Source organism: Varroa destructor, unplaced genomic scaffold (assembly GCF_002443255.2).
Source record: "Varroa destructor unplaced genomic scaffold, Vdes_3.0 BEIS01000004.1, whole genome shotgun sequence".
Lineage (NCBI taxonomy): Eukaryota > Metazoa > Arthropoda > Arachnida > Mesostigmata > Varroidae > Varroa > Varroa destructor.
The window spans coordinates 1,521,964-1,541,341 of NW_019211457.1; the positions used below are offsets into that span (position 1 = coordinate 1,521,964).

A 19,378-nucleotide genomic window follows, 5' to 3' on the forward strand; every position below is an offset into this window, starting at 1 on the left:
TGCGCGCACTACTCAAACAGAAGGAGGTCACTGTCCGGACTTTACTGCGTCAGCTGGGCCACAGGATTTAGCTCCGCGGTCATCCCCTCTTACTAGTGCTGTGACCAGTAATTTAACCCATGGCGGTGAAAAACAGACAAAGTCACCAGAAGACCACTGAGAAAGCCGATGAGGTTACAGGAGACGCAGCCCCCAGACCGCAACAGCACTCGAGGCACACACACATACACCCAGAGACACGGAAGTCGGCGACCATCGTACCAGCTGCGATACTTTTCTTGCTCTTGTCGTTGTTGTGGCTGTTGTACAATTGCTTCTGTTGTTGTTGGAATAGTTTCTGATCCTCCCGGCTTTTCGTCTATGGTAGGAGTGGTTCAGAGTGATCAAAGTCGCAATGGGCTCGCTGTTGCTGACGACGGTGAGTGTCTGTGACAGCGACTCCGAAGATGTAGAATACGGACGACGAAACGTCCAGCAAATCACCATAGAACGAACAGTCGGACAACAGCGGGACAGAATCATTACAGAACCGACAACGAAATAGAGACAGTCGACGAGAACCCAGCTTGAGAAGTCATTTGGTGGCGGACGCGGAACGTCAGATCCGCTGGCGGAAAATTGGAGGGTTGCTAGTCGAATCAGCGTGGCTCTGTCCGAGTTTATACATTGCAATAGGCGTTTGCGAACGCATCGCAGCAAACGAAAAAATAGTGGAAGTAGAGCAACTCAAACGACTTGAGGCAGACCAACAGCGTACGACATTTCGAAAATTCTCACCTCGACAAGATCTGCTGTCTGCAGTAAAGCTAGCGGTTCATATGGATTGGAAGCTTGCGTTTTATTGGGAAAAGAATCGCGTTTGAAATTGTGAATTTCTACCAATTGTTTTTTTTAGGTTGGGAAGACTGTCGTGGTCGGCTAGGAGAAAAAATGATTATGGGCGCTAATGCGTTTGGTCTTTGGCAGCGTCGTTATCCGCTAACTCGGATGAGGCACGCGACGAATAGGCATCAGTTGAACAATATTCGATAACGGCCAAACAGGCGTTCAAAAATAACTTTAAAAGTATATTTAAGTATGAAGCCACTAACAATCGCTAATCGTTTTCGGTGAAGCTGTAGAGGCTGCGGTTCAGCTAAGCCATATTCCACCCCATCCCCGCCATCAGCGTTACCTCAATTGAACTTCAACAGCTATTCGCATTCATTCGTTGCAAAACTAGAGTGGTGATCATTTTCCGAGGGATCGAGGGTACCCATTATGGTGCTTCATAGTATTAGTATATAAGAGGTTGTCTGCAGGTAACGAATAATGTTGCCTACATTGACCAGACAAACATCGTAAAGCTATGTCGTCGAAGAGAGGGATGGAGAGAGAAAGGGAGGGCTCGCGCTTACTCTCTCTCTCTCTCTCTCTCTCTCTATTTTGCATTGTTACCGTCTATAGAAAATCGAGATACAATCTTCAGACGAGAAGACGAAGAAATAGAGGAGAACAATAAATACACTATTTGGCTAGCGGAAACAGGCCAATGGAAGTTGGGTGGACAGAGGGCTTGCGCGTCCGGCGTCCTACCAAGCGACCAACCAGACAGCCGCAAAGTAGAGGACGACACCCGTGTCACGACTGCTAACCAGTGCGTGTGTCCGTCGGTGACTGGCGGCGGCAACAGCGGCGTTAGGGCGTCGAGCGAAGGCAGACGCCGTTTTGCAACAAAAGATACAAAAGCTAGGATGGATTCGATCATAGATACATTCACACATAAAATAGAATATGAACAGTGCGGGAACAAGAAGCACGGTCAGGAGCCACACACAAAAGCACACACAGACAAACGCACAAAACAGATGACCCAACGAAGCCATATAGACACTCGCCTACTTTGACTCGTTTCCATTTAACTATATTATACGTACAGGATTCGGTGATTGTAAAACGAGCAAAAATGAGCTAGATTTGTTCGAATAAAGCGTACCGCTTTATGTGTGTGACAATGTATCGACTGTACTAATGTTTATTCAATTAAATATTAACTTAACGTAATCGATTGTTCTAAACTCGCGCATAGGTTCATATACTTTTTCGCGTCTACCTAATTTAGCTAGCTGAGAGACAAATATTTATTTATGAGAAACGTAAAACGGTACTCCTTTGCCGTCTTCCATGAAACGTCGCTGACTGACGCGTCATCGCAGTGCGGTATGTCTAGTCATGTTTTGCTATTGATACTAGGTCAAGTTTTACCATCTCGTTGTGGTATTTTCCGCTACTAGATATAAGGATGTCTTCTGACGAAACGCAAAGATACATTGAAGCGGCAAGAGTGTAACACCTCGTGAAAAGCCGGCCAACTTCGACGTTAAAAGCAAAATAGATCTAATAGCATGGTTGTAAGGGTGAGCGAAAACGGACAATCTTCACAAAACAGATCCAAACAAACTTCTATTATAGTTGCATTAAATTGCCATTGTACTTAAAACTAGACTGTATCAGTCACAACGTCTTCGATCATGACATATCCCATTGTAAAAATTTTCCCGTTTGATACAGACAACGATTTCTCTGACCGATGAAACCGCCGTTGTGCTCGTCGGCATTTCTTAGTTGGCCACCCTCATAAGTTTACATGTCAGACTGTCAACAGTCACTTACCATTTGCTGAGTTTACGGATCTCATTCAGGACGTACAATAATCGCTTAACAAAAAATAAAAAAAAACAATTTTCTACCGTAACAGGACGTTATTTTCGCACCGGCAGCCAACTGAACTGTTATATAGTACAGTGTTTGCTTACTATGGCGGAAAGCACGACATCATCTATAATAACATTAGAATTTTTCATCCGGTAATTCTTCACTGAACACATTTCAATCGTTGGTTTGAACGCTAAGCCATGAGCAATTGATAATCTTCCTAGGCGAATGCTAGGGGCGAAAACGACACGTCACAAAACCAGTACGATCCCATAGGCAGCTCATTGAAGTGGGCGAGGTGTAACAGAAAAACTGTGCAAACTATGTTTACAAAAACGATATCAAACTGTATCGGGAAAATGTGCCTAGATCAAAAAAACAAGATGCACAAATGGAGTTCATGCGTAATGGTCATCGCTAGCACTGACAAAGGAGCTCGCGTCACGTCACAGGAGACAAGAACATTGATCGTAGATCAACGTCGACTACATAGCTCGAAAAACGCCTATAGTTCGCTAACCGTAAGTAAACATGAGAGATGCGCGATACATCTAGGACACAGCCTAATGGAAAACAAACGCTATTGCTAATGTCTTCTCCAATACTTCCGAGCATGATTACCCAAGCTGGCCCTTGTTACAAGCAGCTTTGAAATCGAGCTCAGCAGTGCTCGAAATAAGCTCAGTCCTTTTGCATAGTAGACGTCTCGAAAAAGCCCTGCGAACGAGCCGAGACGTTTCAATCGAAACACTGGATTGTGTCACACTGGAAAGACTGCCTTCTGGAAAACCCCGAAAACGTCGAGTCTGAAATTGTTACGTGGGTCTGTCCGCCAACGACCTTTTCGGTAACGAGGCTTTGATGAGTTTTCTAGTATAAGGGTTGTCGTTTCGTTGGCACTACTCGAATTTTGTTAATTCATAAACAATTCCAAATTTCCTCGTTAATATGTCATAGCTTAGTGTACTTACTAGTGTATAGTATCAATTAAACAAACAGCAAACAAGTGCCGATAAATATTTTAATATAAATAAATTATTACTAACCTGTTGATGGCTCGCAGTCGCTTCCCGTCTTCTCTTCTGGGCTCTCCTTGAGTCCCTGGCTTGCCTGTAGAAAAGACTTATTCATTATAGCGATTGGTGTCTAACAAACCGAGTTCAATGATATTTAATCGAGGCTCTACGCTTGGCTTTACAATGACTTGGTAACGCCACAAACCGGCATATATTGCTATGACTGTTCATAATATATTACTGTTTGGTGCACCGTAGCTAGCTGGTACAGGCCTTCGCCCACAAATCCGCCCCAGAGGGTTGTTATAATCCGTCGTTCTGCAAGGTGGATTCAACAACCATCGGGTCCCTTTCTAGTCGTCAGTGTCTGGCCCTTTCGGAGTTCAAAGGTGCAGGTGTCAATCGCTCACTTGTATTGGTGTAGATAGAGCGCACTGTATGCATCTTACCAGGATTGCTCCCAATGCTAGTTAGTGGAATAAAAAACATCCCTATTGCTGATTTGAACATAGACAAAATTGCTAGAAAAATGAAACACTAATCACGACTTGAGCGAAGCAAGCGGAAATATTCATATCCGAAATTGCCAAAAAGTCGTCTTAGTGACAATTCGCATACGGCCACAGTGGTAACTTCAACACGCCTCTGTTTGTTGATGTCTATATTAACAAGATTTTTTGACAACCACACGCGACTCCCAGCGTTCTAGTCAAGACAATGAGAGAACAATGTGTTTTGAAAACGTGATTTATCCTTGTCTCTACACGAAAGCACAGGCACAGATTTGTCATGGCAATGTCTACCAAAATGTCTTGGCGTGCCGAAATGAATCAAATAACGAAACACACGAGTAAGCTATATTTGTTACTTGAAACAATGCCTGATCCAACGTATCTAACAGTAAGTGATTTATCGCGAATGTGTTTTTTCGCGGTCGGTAAGTCGGGGTAAATATCGGGGTAAATAAGGAAAAGGGGGGGCAAATCTCGATGACGATTACCAGCTATTGGAATTCTAGAAAAACATAGAGATGCGCTTGAGACATTTGCAAGGCCGCCTAAGGTCGCGACCTTCCCTCACGTGTTGATCAAGTACCTCGTGCTTGATGCCCAGATCAGCTTTTGCCTGTCGATTGTGACAGATCGCATGAAACGAGCAGAAGGTGACGGAAACGAAAAAAACAGTAGAGTAGACAATGGGCAATTTTTGAGACAAGATTTTCCAACAAAACAAAATCATTATATTCAGTCACTAAACAGCACGAACTATTAAATAGCAAAATAAGGAAACCAAGTATGTTCATTTAAGTACGTCTAACAACAAATGTTAATACGAGCAGTATCTGCGCAAGCGAGATCTCTATTCAGTTCCGCAACTGTCTTCAGCGCGTCTTGCCTTTTTGGAATTTCGGCACTATCCACATCCTGGTAGTGGCAGTACCTTTTGTTACCTCATAAGGAGTGACCCTAAAAGTTGCTAGTTGAAGCAACTGAACCCAGAAACAACGCAATGAGATCCCAAGTTACATTTGGAACCCTTTACCTCTTTTTATCCGCCGCATCGAAATTCACAAAGTATTCCGCTTGAAGTTGCTAGGCGTCGTGCATAGTAATTAATTTTGATGCAGTTTTGCTGTTATGCGCTAGATATGTTGATAAATTATCATATGATTCTTGATCTATTCAAACCTATGCGGCTTTTGACTTGTAAGTTGTTTATATAGCTTTAGTTGCATCTCTCGAGAACTTTAACCTAAGTTAAAAAGTAACTAACGAACAGAAAATAATTTGCAATTATTTTCTTTACGATGACACATATCTCCCTGTAACTTGTAAAATAAAAAAAAAATAGTAAATAGTAATTATAACGATTAATGACTACAAATGCTAACGAGCACGAAATACTTACTGGGCTTCGAACGCCTCAAGTAACCGAATATCGAGAATGTTCTCTTCGGGCTCCCATGTGTTGTGCCTAAAAACAACAAAGCAAATGACCCAGTTTTGTTAGTTAATTTTCACCATTGTAGATATAATACTCGACTATGAAGTACCTCCGCGCTACGGTATGACAAAAGTAGAAAAAATACGTTGTGCGACAGCCCCCCTAGAAAGAAATATTCGTTGCATATTTATGCACCAAATTTTCACTTGGACAGCCAAATCAGGTACAGAAAATTTCGATAAAGGAGATGCGGGCGTAGGCTATGGTTTATTGTAAGTCACTGAAGATCCACTTTGACATTCGTGATTTTCTAGTTAAATCAATTGATAATCTGTATGTGTAAAGTTAAAAGTAATCTTGACTAAACGGTAGGGCATTTTCGATCTTCATTTTATGCTCATATCTATCGCTGGTTCATTCAGCTATCGGTGCGTGTGTTTAATACCTTCTTCATGCGACTCAACTTCCCCATTTTACCCAGATGAGCCTATTTGCCACTATATCGTGGATTCGTAGCCAAGTAGAGAAAATATTAACAAAAAGAATGGAACACGTTCGAGTCAGCCATAGAGAGAACTTTTTAACAGCAAATGATTTAGATAACCACCAGATGGTTACATGATTGTCGGACAGCCCTTTCATATGTTTGCAACAATCAACGATGTAAAACTAACGGCTGATAAAAAAACATTTTGATAAACTGTTCCTATAAAGGATAACAGTTTGATATGGCAATATACAAAAACAGGGTACATATGGGCCTCTACTTTTATCCTATAGATCTTTTACATCACGTTTGCTGCGACTCTTACGAGTCTTGAGAAACCCCAGAGTGTCAGACAGAGAACATCAGCTGCAACTAGAAACTAAGTGTAACGGAAATTAGAGATAAAAGTCTGACTATGAAAAGGGCTCTTATTTTTAACCGTTGAATTACCACGGTAATTTAATCTGATCACGGGAACTTCATAATAATTAGCTCTTCTCTCTCTGCTCTGACAAAAATCCAGTTTATGATCGGTAGCCCTAAATTAATACTATCAACGGGTTCACAGCGTATTTTTGATTGCCGTGCCAATGGTCCCTGAGCCTCTAAGGGAACCCGAGACAGCGGGCTGTATTGATTGTTTCATTTATGGCGAGTATCTCATAGCAACAGGTGCTCCTAATGCTCATTGCAGGTACTACTATCGCCTTATGCCCAAACCTATTGCACACTACCATCGGACTTGATTTATCTCCAGGGCGATGCTATTTTCTTGCTTGGTCCATCCCTGACTGGCGGTATAGAGTGAACAATGTTCTGTCTCTAGCGACCGCATGCTTCAGGTTTTTTATCGGTTAAAGTTCGTGGGATACACCATACTCATTTCCAACTAGCCCGGATCGATTCACGGGTGACTAGTTTTTTCCTTATTTACCGTATTTGGGTAATTATTCTGTAATCCGTTACATAAGAAATGCCAACTTCGGTCGACAAGGCTTTTAGACTCGAAGTTCTACTCTTGTGAAAGGCCTCTTCGATTGTGGCAAGGCGTTCTTGTCCTTCGGGTACCTTCATCTAGACACCTTCTCGATATGCTTCAACATTCTATAACAACCTTTGTTTTTACGTATTGTGTTCTTGCTCAAGGCTTCCTTGCATAACGCTGCCATCTATCTTCGATGAATTCCTGCGGCGGCCTTCGAAGGATAGAAGCTTGACCATTAAACGCTAATTTTCAAGACGAAAAGACACTTTTCTTTCTTGCCTCATTTCGATTTACTGATTTTCACTTATAAGTTTTTAGAGAACTCTAGTATTTAACAGCCCAGCTTTTTCTGTTAGTGACGGGTAATTTAAATGCTAGCCGATTTCCAAGTCTACCGGATTCGCTGGTAACAATCAACACAGGGAAAAGCCGAGGGATAACCAGTAGCTAAAATACATGGCAGCTATAATTTATACCGTAAAATTTAATCCCAAATGGCTGCCGATCGGTCGCACAACTTTGTAGAAAGCAACAAAAGCAGCTAACATGGCAGCGGACAGTAACAGCGAAACGTGCTCATCGAACTTAGGTAAGTTAAGATCGCATCTGCAGAATGAAATAAACAATGTTTTCAAATGATACATTCTATAATAATTTGGTTCTCTTAGCTCGCCACCGCCCACAACCAATCAGGCAATTGTAACGGCATTGATACTACATAAATAATTGTAAGCCAAGCAGATAATACCATGAAATAAACTACAATTTGTATTTCTTCCGGATTTGTTAACAGGCTTTTACTTCACGATAGTTCTGTTGCAGTTAGCAGCAGCACGAGACCACCCAGCGTGAAGCAGCACGACGCGTATTGTGTAAATGCATCAAATAATAACCCGTATGAAACCGTTTACGTGTCCGTGAAATCGAATCGTTTCGCCCTTCCCCCTCTTCTGTACCTTGTGGCGAATAAAGGTGCTCTTCTATTCCGCGTGGTCCGCAAGCCTCATCAAATACCATGGTTGTACGGTTCACAGGTAGAGTTAGCTAGCATAGTTAGATTGCATTCCCATCTCGTCTATAGGTGGCCGTACGTCACTAATCTTGGAGCAAAAGCAAGCAATATTAGATCTGCATACCTAAATAAATCTTTGATCTTGTGAAAGTTTCGCGCTGCTATAGATGATGCCGCTCTAACGCTGGAGCCGTGCATGTCATATATCTGAACTATCTAGACTACCTCATAGCGACGACAACAAGGTTTAGTAGGTGACTTGTCTGCCACCAAATCATTCAAACGCACCAGCTAACCGAACCACACCATTTAAATACGCCTATTTTTTAAAAGAAAGGTACTCCATAGCCTTGATTTCTATTAATAGAACTCGTTGCGTTCACTCGCTAGCTTTGTCGATCAGACAACCTACCGTCTACTCTAGCACTCCATACACATGTAGCTGCTTGACTGACGGCTTGCTTGACATCTACGTTTGGGATAAGCCTCTAGAAGCATAGCGACGCGTAAGTAAGCAAAAAAATGAGGAAAAAAGTCATAGAACTGGTGGGCTACATGGGAAATAGCTTCATAATCATCGCCGCTGGACAATGAAGACGCTTGTGAATAGGGTGGCTCGCGCGGCGTTTGTTTTCCGCGGCAGACCAAATCACTACCGGTCTCTTCGTAGTCGTTCGCTCACACCTAGCCGACCCTACTGGGACGCAACCGAGAGAAAACTATCGAAGCGGCCGCTGACAAACAATTCTACTATGTTTTGCCTCCGTGCCCTTCATCCCTTGCCCCACTTAGGCTTTTTGTGCGAAAGAGTATGACACCTCGTCCTTTATTTAATACCAAGACCAAGTGAAAGCTACTTACAGTGACAACAAAGACATGAATGCAGAGAGACAACAAAGACAACAAAACTGACGATGTATCAACGTGCGCTAGTATGAAGATAAGGGAGCGTTTGCTTCGATCCTTTACTATGCTCCTGCTTTGCTGATCAGGCGTTGTTCAATTGGAATAGTTTGCTTATGGTGTGGGCTATGCCTGTGACTAATATTTCCAATGCCACCGATACGCGCGTGCATGACAACGGCATTTACAGTGGAGGAGAAATGCGGGACAATTTAACTTCTTTTTTAATCCTCAACAATATCTATGTTTGCAATGAATACGCATACGTATGTGAAAGTATTGGCTGCATCTCGAGAAAGATCAATACAGGATATCATACGGCCGTAGCGGCGATTCAAAATGCTAAGATTTGTCGTATAGAACAAAGCGTATCTTTGTGTCGATACCGTGAATGTTGCCTCTTACCCATCCGATAGAGCGATACGACTATTTGGGCGAAATGGGTATTTGTGTACTGAGGTCGGTAGTGTCTCCCTTCTCCGGAGAGCAGACAGCTACCTAAATTAATTACTCAGATTTTTGCTTGAGTGAAACTATTCAGTAGCACATAATATTGGACGAAGCACAACGAACGATGTTAGTAGAGCTCTATCTTTAGTGCTGTGGTTCTGTACCTTGCGAAAGGACCTCTGTAGAGGAGAGTAGCACGGAATAGAGTTTCGTGCGGAACTTTGTGCGCATGAGCCTTTTTAGTGAGCGTTGAATTATGGGTAAACATGAAAATGTTCCACATTCGCTAACTGGATTTAGCGACTATACAGTCTATTCAACGTATTTGTCACGGTTTGTGTAAAACGTACCACGAGATATATGTTGCTTCTACTAGTTACATTGTTGCTATATCGTATTTAGCAATTATCTCCGACAACTTTACTCTTAATCCACCATTCAGTTAACTCTTAGCTTGTCTAAAGTTTACTAATTCATCGGCAGTTCGTTCTCAACATTGCAGACAATGCCAATAGCACGTGATTACGTTTAAAACAAGGATGTATTTATTTTGTAGATAGAAAAAAGGTGCATTTTTTCGTAGACGCAACGTGAGGTATTGGCATGGCAACGTGGCAGAGTCAGGATTGAAATCTGGGGGGGGGGGGGGGAAGAAACCACTTAAAACATCAGATTCAATTGACCCTCGAATCACTAAAGCATCTTCCAGAATGTTGCCAATATCGTTAGATATGTAACCCCCGAGGATAAGCGGCAGGTTAGTGTTTCTGAACCCCGTAATAGTAGTTCCACAGATTCGTCGATCCCGTATTGTTACCATGCGAATCCCATTGTTATATTAAGGTTCTATTCATTTGTTCGCTCTACACAAACTCAGAGCGCACACTGTAATTAACTAGAAACAACTGAACGGCGCATCTTTTTTCATTGGTTGCTAACATCCTCGTACAACGTTCCCGAATTACGCTCACGTATCGTGCATCCGTATAGACACAACTATTTTATATGAGAGCATTTTTTGTAGACTGTATTTTGTAGTTGTTTCCAGAAAAACAGTGTCTTCTCTAGTGAACCTTTACCTTTTGACGCACGTACTCTATACATTGCTTAGATGCCTCTTGTGAATATTTCTTCAAAATTTGCCTCAGAACTTCATTGGCAGACTCCCAGTGTGAAGCATTTAGCTCCCCTAATTAGAAAGTGCGTAAAATACGCTAGGATATACGGGCCGCGGTTGGAATTTCATGAATCATGGCAGAAAACGGCGTCCTTGGGATACATGGAACGTTTCTAGCCACTGAACCGAGGCAAGCATTGCGACGTAGGGAGATAGAGAAATAAGCACAGAGCAAATGGGAAACGAGACGACTATAACGCCTACGGTGACGAACCACCCGCGACAACAATGTCAAGTCCGGTCACAACTTTTTACTTTTTTTAATCCAAAATAGGTTCCCGCATCTACATAATCCAAATGTACGGGAACTACGCATCTGCTAAGTAGAATGAACGTTTATTGAGATACGATTTAGCAGGCGGTAACAACCACTGCGCTAATTAAAACCCTTAAGGGTTGCCCATATCAGTAAATTATAAGCAGTAAACACATCATCACTGGTTAAAGCTCAGCCGAGGACATACACTACACAACAAGTGTGAAAAAGCAACCATTATTAGAAACGTATTAACATATACAAACATCTACTTGCATAGCAGACACGTCGGCCCATGCGTATAAAAACGAATTCAATCGTAGGTTCCCTCGCTATTGTGCACCATGTCTATCATACTTAACCGATAATTGACGTTTCTTCTGTGTATTTTTATGCATATTTTCATCACAACATCACCCTATCAATGCAGTGCAAAAAATTTCCATCTATAATCGATGGACAAATGCCCATTCATGCGCTCGTCTACACAATGAAGTACGCGTAGGCGACTTACAACGATCCGGCACTGTGGTTGTAGGCAGAATATACGGTGATTTCGTTTGACAGCTTAGTTAGCTAGTAGCGTACACGAACCGTATTTATTGATACACACTGTAGCACTTATGGATAGAGTTATGAATTGATCGCTAGCGAACAGATGAGAAGATGGGTTGAATGTGTCGGCGTTGTACCTATGCAGCGCATATCATCGGGCAGCCAATATATGATAAAAAGTGCCCTATAAATGTCTGAACTACTAAATTTAAGTTACTCGCCAAACGGGCAACCATCTCTTCGCGTATACGCTTCTTCGATATGAAGCGCATACCGTCGCACAATTCGGACAACAGCAATACCACTATTACTAGCAATAGATATAACGACGCTAGCAATGAGCCGTCTCACGACACGCAGCGACGCATTGACAGCAGCAGCAACAAAGCTGAGGTCTGTCTCCATATTCTTCAGCTATTTGTCTTGAGCGGACCAGCGGAAAACAATGTCCGGTAAGCCATGGTAGTCCCGGCAATACCACATGGGTTAAGGGTTTTAGAGACAGTTGTTGTATGGGAACGCTTAAACAGAGATGACACGATATAGATCATCGTCAACTGCTGCTGCTGCTGTTGTTCTGAAGCGGGTTTGGATAACAAACAGCAACATGAGCGGCGTCGGCGACTAACAAAAAAGGGAATAACTAACTGGGGTAAACGAGAGAGGACAGTATGGGGCAAAGCACGAATAGAACTGCCGACATGCTAGGATCGGAGAATGGAACGGGAAATAAAGACGACTCAGGATGACATCCGTTTCTTATAAACAAATACGAAAAACAGCAGCAAGACAGACAGGAAGGATATCATAAAAACAGGCCGAGCTATGCATGCAATACACATATAACGACAGCAGTATACACTACTCCGCCACAGGACACTGCAGCGCAAGGCCTCGCGGAACTATGGGTATATACAACGGCGCTATTGTACACACACATAGATCTGTAGTCGAAGTCATAGCACACGCAAAACAGCCTAAGGTCGGTCCGGCCTGGCAAATGGGTTCCAACCAACGAGTTTATGGCCTCGTAGAGTTGGCTGTGGTTGACTCACGCCACCTACATCACTACGAAGAGCCCTTCTACAATAGGCGTCTTGTCTGCATCTTCCTGTATTTGCACATACATATACTCTTCAAACACGTTGTAGCGGGAACCTTTGTTTTCGGTGTAGCGAGGCTGATGAGCGCCTCCAACAATGCGGTCCCACGAAGATGGCTGACGATATGCCATCCAATGGGCGTAGCGGCCTACAGTACGTTTGATGGGATGCACGCTAGCTATGCACGATACACCAAACGGAAAATAAGACGTATAGGACTTAAGCTGGTCTCTGTGTATACCGCAAAGTTTTGTCGTGCATTTCATTCCTTTCTAGAAATGATATAAGTTCTGTACAATAATACTCTAGAATATCGATTCCAAATATACAAACAGGCAAATAGAATGTTATAACTCTTTAGTATTTAACAGAAACTTTTTCAGAAAACGCTCACAGCGACTGTTTAAAAACGATACATATTTTACGTTAACGACAATCTAAAGCCCTGATTTAAAACTTCCTAGATCTTCCGTTTTCCGTCATTATTTGCTAATTAAGCCTATTTGCATTGCAGTTCTTTGACCTGAAGGATCCTAGGTATACACGAGGATGTTCCATTTTATTATTGCAATAGTCCCGGCTGCTAGGTTTAGCAAAAGCAACATACAGCCTAGGGCTTATCTGTTTTTTTTCCAATTGTTGCCCTGATGTCCGTTGATCTTCACCACGGGAGCGCCAGTACCCCGCGGCGACACAAGAAACACCCTCATATTCAGGTCGCGCCACATTTCGTGCAAAGGAACTTGGCCAAAAACGTGAATAGAAACTGCGACTGGCTCACATACTGAAACAGGACTCCGGCGAGCCAATGATAAACGAAGGCGTTGGTTAGAAGATGTTCTACACTTTACGGTTGTTTGCGATGAAGAAGGCGTAAAAGTGCTGCCTGCGAAAATTAAAGCACAAATTGCACTTGTGAAGTTCGCTGCGGGCCCTCCTTACCCCATTACAAGACTACTATCAAGAGGACAACTCCGTCGGTGCCGCAAGTCTATCGCTGCCAGGTGGTTTCTTACGTCCCTGTGATGGCTCAGAAGGTAGCAAGGGTAATACCAAGGTGATATTTGGATAAGCAGGGTGTTCGAATATGGGAATCGGCGCAAAATATTTTTACCGAGATCTATCTCTGCAGTAAAGGTAGCATAAGGGAAAGCTTGATCAAGGAATAAATTTAAAGGTTAAATGGCTTTAGGACAAGGCGTATATACCTCACGATAATGGAGCTCGATGACATCTCATAGAGCCAAAGGTTGTGAGACCCGGCAGGCACCTCAAGGTCCACCAATAAAAAACATTATCCTTATAACGTAAACGGTAGTTTTGTGCCGTTTTTGATTGAATTGTAAACAGGATAGGCGCAATTGTAACAACTGTGACTATCATCAATTATATATCGACTTATATCACGAAATATAAAAGGCGAGATTATATGCAGCTGATGGCATGGAATGGTCGTTCTATTAATTGTCTTCCATTTTTAGCAGGTCTAATAATTTGCTTAGCATGGGTAAAAGGACTGAAGTGCATCGAATAATGTGAGGTGTAGTGGGATATGATTGTAAAAAACTCACCCGGAACGGACGGACTGCGCCTACAGTTGCGAGTGTGATACAATGATGAGTGATTAATGAGCACTGGCAACGAGGAAATGGGGTCGAAGTAAATCATATGGCGACAAAGTCCGATTCCAAGCCAAAATTAAATGAAATCCAACTATTCGCATTGCCTACACAATGAGCTTATTGGACCGTCCTACTTATCACGATATGGGTATATAAATAGTGAATTGACTGAAGATGCTTAAATCGGCTATAATGTAATCATGCCTAGTTGGAAACGCAGCTGTATGTAAGCCATCTGTTTCTTATCAAATAGCTAATTGTTCCTTCTCCTGAAAGAGCAGATAATAGCTGAGATTGGAGCTATTTATGACGGGATGTGCTAAACGAGGAGATCAGATGTTGCAAGTGACTGCAGCTCTACTTCAATTAAAACCCATTTCGATCCGCTTTGACTCCTTTCTAGTATCACATACATGCACACTTAACTGTTTATGCACTGACTCGGTTGAGGATATTACTAAAAAACCGGATATCACAGATGAATCCCGAAAGTGAATCTCTGCGAGACTGACTCTGCATTTGTTAAAAAAAAATACACACATACATTATTTATTCAGAAAACGGATATAGAAACCACAAAAGTCAGTTACAAAATGATGCGGTGATCATTTGTCAGTAAGGTGAAAGTTCGGTTAAACTGTTTTTTGAACTGCTTTTCACGGTCGCTACTGCGAAGTCAACATATTTTTGATACTGTCCAAAGCGACTTTATTTTTTCCCAGAATGAAATGGAGTCGTTGCGTGAGACGCCAAAAGCGCACAACTGTACGCTGACCACGATTGGTTGATTCAGCGATACACAGTTTAAGCTAAGTTCCCTTACTCGCCACGAAGGCAACATTCTGCGCACTCGTTTCAAAATGAAACTCTTGCATAGATTAGAAATAGTTTCATTACCTGTTTTAATTTAAGAAGAAGGATTACGCTATAGAATGCCGTAATTTCTGCTTGACTGAACAGGGATTAACTAAAGGGTAATGAAAATACCATTTTTGTAGCTTGTGCATACTATGCTTATCGGATATATATCATATATAGTAACCAGGACGCTTTTGATGATTGCAGCAATACAGAGTATCTGTGAGTTACATAAGTACAGTATAAGTTTAGGGAACGGAGTCATAAGCCGAGATGCGATTCGTTTCTGATGGTTTTGTTCACATGGAGAACGTGATGGCGAGCCTTGCAAGCGCTGTTTGCGTCAACAGACCTTGTATTGTTCTAAGTTCATTAAAAACTAGTCCTATTGCAGTGCTCGCTGCTAAAGTTTCGTTAAAACGAAAGGTAGCCCTATTCAAGCTTAGCTTCGAACTTCGCAGGCTGATCTGAACAGATGTTTATTTACCTGGAATTACATTATATCATCAAATTTCCCTTCGTACAATGATAAGCAACAACGTGCCGGCCATGAAAAACGCGTAACCGGGCAGATACACCCTTAATAAGTGTTTGATCTTCCTAAAAACGCTCCCATCTAGAATTTACTCCAAACTCTGTAACTAATTAACTGCTTCCATACGATTTCTAGTCAGCCAAAGAAATATGCGAATGTAAAGTAATGAAGGTAAATCTATTTTGCTTTTTTGATACATATTGTGTCTGCATACACAAGAACGGATTTGAACCAGTGACTTGTCGAACGGGTCACCTAGGCGTTACCTCTCGGCTGGCTAAAGAAGACGAAGTCTTCTATGGTTCTACGGGCGTTCAACCCCCACGTCAGCACCAAGGTAAAAAGATTGCAGTGAGCTAAAAACAGCAGGCTAAAACATTTCCTATTCTGTAATAGATATAGGTTCACATAGTACTTGCAGTTCCATCCAGTTAGGATACATATTCGGTGAACACGAGTTCTTAGTATAGCTGAATTATTTCGTCTCTATATACAGTATATATACTGAACTAGAATCGTCTCCGTGTACCGATAACAAAACGTTATAAAACCATTTGTATTTCCGGGCGTGCAGTAACATATGTATAATCTTCCCGTTCGTTAAAAACTTGTTACTCGACGAATTTCAATGAGTCTCTTGATAGCTCAAAACTATTTATCGTTGACTCTCACAAAGCCGCTAACTTGGGTACTTGTCCTCTAATTTTTTTAGAACGATTAGACGAACTTCTGTGCGCAATAAGGTAAAACCTTTAAACAAACGATATACGTGGGTGATGAAGTGTTTGCATTATTGCCCCTGCAACCTAATTTTCCCTGTATCTTTCCCTAAATGTCTTTTCTCCGAATCGAATGTGCTGTTCGATGTAAACTCAATCCATGTGTCCCAATTTCGATTTCATTATGTACTCTCATATGTAGCACTGACCGTTAGCAGCTGGAAGTGCGCAAGTGACAATAAAACTCTTATTATGACTTTTAACAGAGCCTAAAGCTCGCATTATTATGTGACAAGGAAATCAGCAGAGACTGAAGATTCAAAGCGCTTAGTTATAATCACTAGATTGCGAATTAATGTAAGCTTGACTACCAAAAGGCCATTTATGTAGAAGGGTCTCGTTTAATTCCGCCGTCAGAAACCTCAATACGGAACAGGCTCGCTCTAACTATATGGCTTCAGTACTTTCGAAGCCTACGTGACATCTTCGAGACCCAAACCAACAGTACCGCTTTATGGCGAATAGATGAACGAGTGTTTTGCGTGACATTTTCGAGACCCAAGCCAACAGTACCGCTTTATGGCGAATAGATGAACGAGTGTTTTATACTTAAAATAGCCTTATCCAAATATGGCACATTGTACACCAGCACTCTATCTAGTATTGTGATCGTATGCTCAAAATTTGCCGTAGAGAATCCGGCCGAATTATTCGATACTTAACGGCCGGACAACGATGGCTGCGAAAGTCAAATTCGGTGTCCAGCTTTTAATTTACATCTTGCCATCAAGATCGTTCGCGCACAGTCCACTTCTATTCAACCTGTTGCAATCGCATATCCGCCTGACGTTACTCTTTAACCATGTCCTGGATTATTGACCATGACCTGTTCTCCGCCCTCGGTCCCAGAATCGAAGAGGCGAAGCGCAACACATTTTGGCGTAGAGTCTCGAACCGCGAACACTAGCGCAAGGTAATATTCGCAACTAGCGTTTCCAAAAACTGACACAGCGTTAAACGACACAGCAAGAAAAAGCTGCGTTAAACATTACTTGAAGATCGGCTCTCACAAGGAGAAATCTCGTCAATAACCACTTGAGATCTCGACAGCGTAACGAAAGGGAAGCCGTAAGGAAGTCATGTCAAAATCACCGTCGTTACTGCGTCTAAGTTATACTGGGCGCACTTGCTGTTAAAGGCGAGCGCAACGGGGGAAGGGGTTGCAGCCCTCTTATTGGCGAAATATGACGAAACGGACGTCAGCCTGGACCTGATCGCATAAAACAGAAGGCTCCCTGCGCCGGCCATTTCATTTCGCCTGTTTGGATCGATAGCCCACCACCAAAAGTCTCTGGCTACTTAAAAGTGAGAAACATGCATGTGCGGCAGACGGTCCTACATGACAGTGATCTTTTGACAAAATTAAAAAAGGACTCACAAATTGTTTTCTGTTAAGAAGCGGCGCGACCTAGTGCGACCACTTACAAAGCATCTCAAAACTCGAAAATAGAAAACCGACAGACACAAAGACGAAACATCAACAGAAACTAGAAAATGCAGAAGCCAGTTGCTCATCTGCTGTGTCTAAAAACAATTTATGCCTTTTTTCTTTGTTTCTGTTAATCACAGCACACATTCATCCAATAACATACGAAATTTTACGCAGTAATAGGGCGCCTCGTGGCCCGTCTCTTCTTGCTAAGCATATCCTATTGGTTTGATCGGAAAAATAATTATGCTCTAGATTGACAACATATCATAATCCCAGCGCTAATTAATTTGCCTAGTATCATGATATAGAAATAGCTCGAATGAAATTTAGCCCCAAAACCATGTGCAGTGCTCATTTTAAACATTGAAAATCAAGTTGAAAACAAACACATTTATTGAAAAGTATAATTGTAGTTTTCTTTAGAATTATTAAATTATTGGATGATTATCCAATGCCAGTCTTTTATAAACCTCCTAGTTCTTCACGTTACTCGGAGCTCCACACGTTAAAGTGCAAACAACAACGACAACAGTGCAGTCCAAGGGTGTAATAATTATTTTCACGTGGATAATGTTCTTTCCTGACCTCAATATTCAATGACCTGTGCTCGACTTTTCATTGTCCTACTATTGAATAAATAGGGTATTCGACTATAATATCCAAAACATGTTATAAGGCCCAAAACTTATTTCAGGCAGAAGGTTAATAGGGCGTCTAATAAACGAACAAAACCAACCTACCAATCTATGTTCGAAACGAGTATGTTACCGAATAAAAAATTGCTTAAGCATATTTGGCGTTTCTGTATATTTCAAGTCATCAATAAGAACACCAGTTTCTCGTAAGGTCTCAGAGCAACGAATCAGACATTCTAATTTGGTTTCAGTGTTAGGGGGTTTCTGTGGTAGGGGCCATTAAATCAATTGTGTACCGCCTCTGGGCCATTGCAACGTCGCTGACATATCTACTGCATTCAATATATTAATATGACATCGATCAGCAACATTCAAGATCGTACCTAGTAACCGCCCAGTTCATTCTGTGAACTGTCGAATGCAGCGTTTCAATGCATTACTGAATTCGGATTTCCAGATGTAACACAAAGGAAATGGCAAGGTCCGACGAAAAGATAGGAGACCTGGCGACCAAATCTGCAAAGAGATCTTTCAAATCTTTGATAAAAAACTTTGATAAAGTTTTTTTTAACAAATTTTATAAAATTGCGCATTATAGATGTATATCGGTGCTTATACAAGATGGTGAATTAACATTTATAGTAGATTATCTGTTCATCGACGAAGCCCAGCTTACAACACAATTACCAACTTTTATCCCGACTCTGATCTAAATAACAGAGCGCAATTCTACGAATACCGATAAAATCACTGCAGAAATTATCTCTTACGTCATCTGAACATGTGAAGAACCGACAAAACCGCTCTCTGTATTAAGATATTCCACTGATAAATGTCTACCTAATGCTGCAAATTGTAATACTATTATGTATTCCCAACGCGTACAATCCGCCCATAATATTCATTCTTAGATATAGTTCACCCCATAATTACTT

General features: G+C 41.8%; 1 protein-coding gene across 2 annotated transcripts in view; it reads right to left on the reverse strand.

The window, feature by feature from the left end:
* LOC111249139 (uncharacterized) overlaps window positions 1-19,378 on the reverse strand; it is a 44,848-nt gene that overhangs the window by 19,084 nt on the left and 6,386 nt on the right. For both annotated transcript variants that reach the window (XM_022802589.2, XM_022802588.2), the window contains exons 3-4: window positions 5,619-5,684; window positions 3,741-3,804 (exon numbers count right to left, since the gene is read on the reverse strand). In XM_022802589.2, coding sequence (XP_022658324.1) covers window positions 3,741-3,804; window positions 5,619-5,684 — 130 coding nt within the window. The remainder of the gene's footprint in view (window positions 1-3,740; window positions 3,805-5,618; window positions 5,685-19,378) is intronic.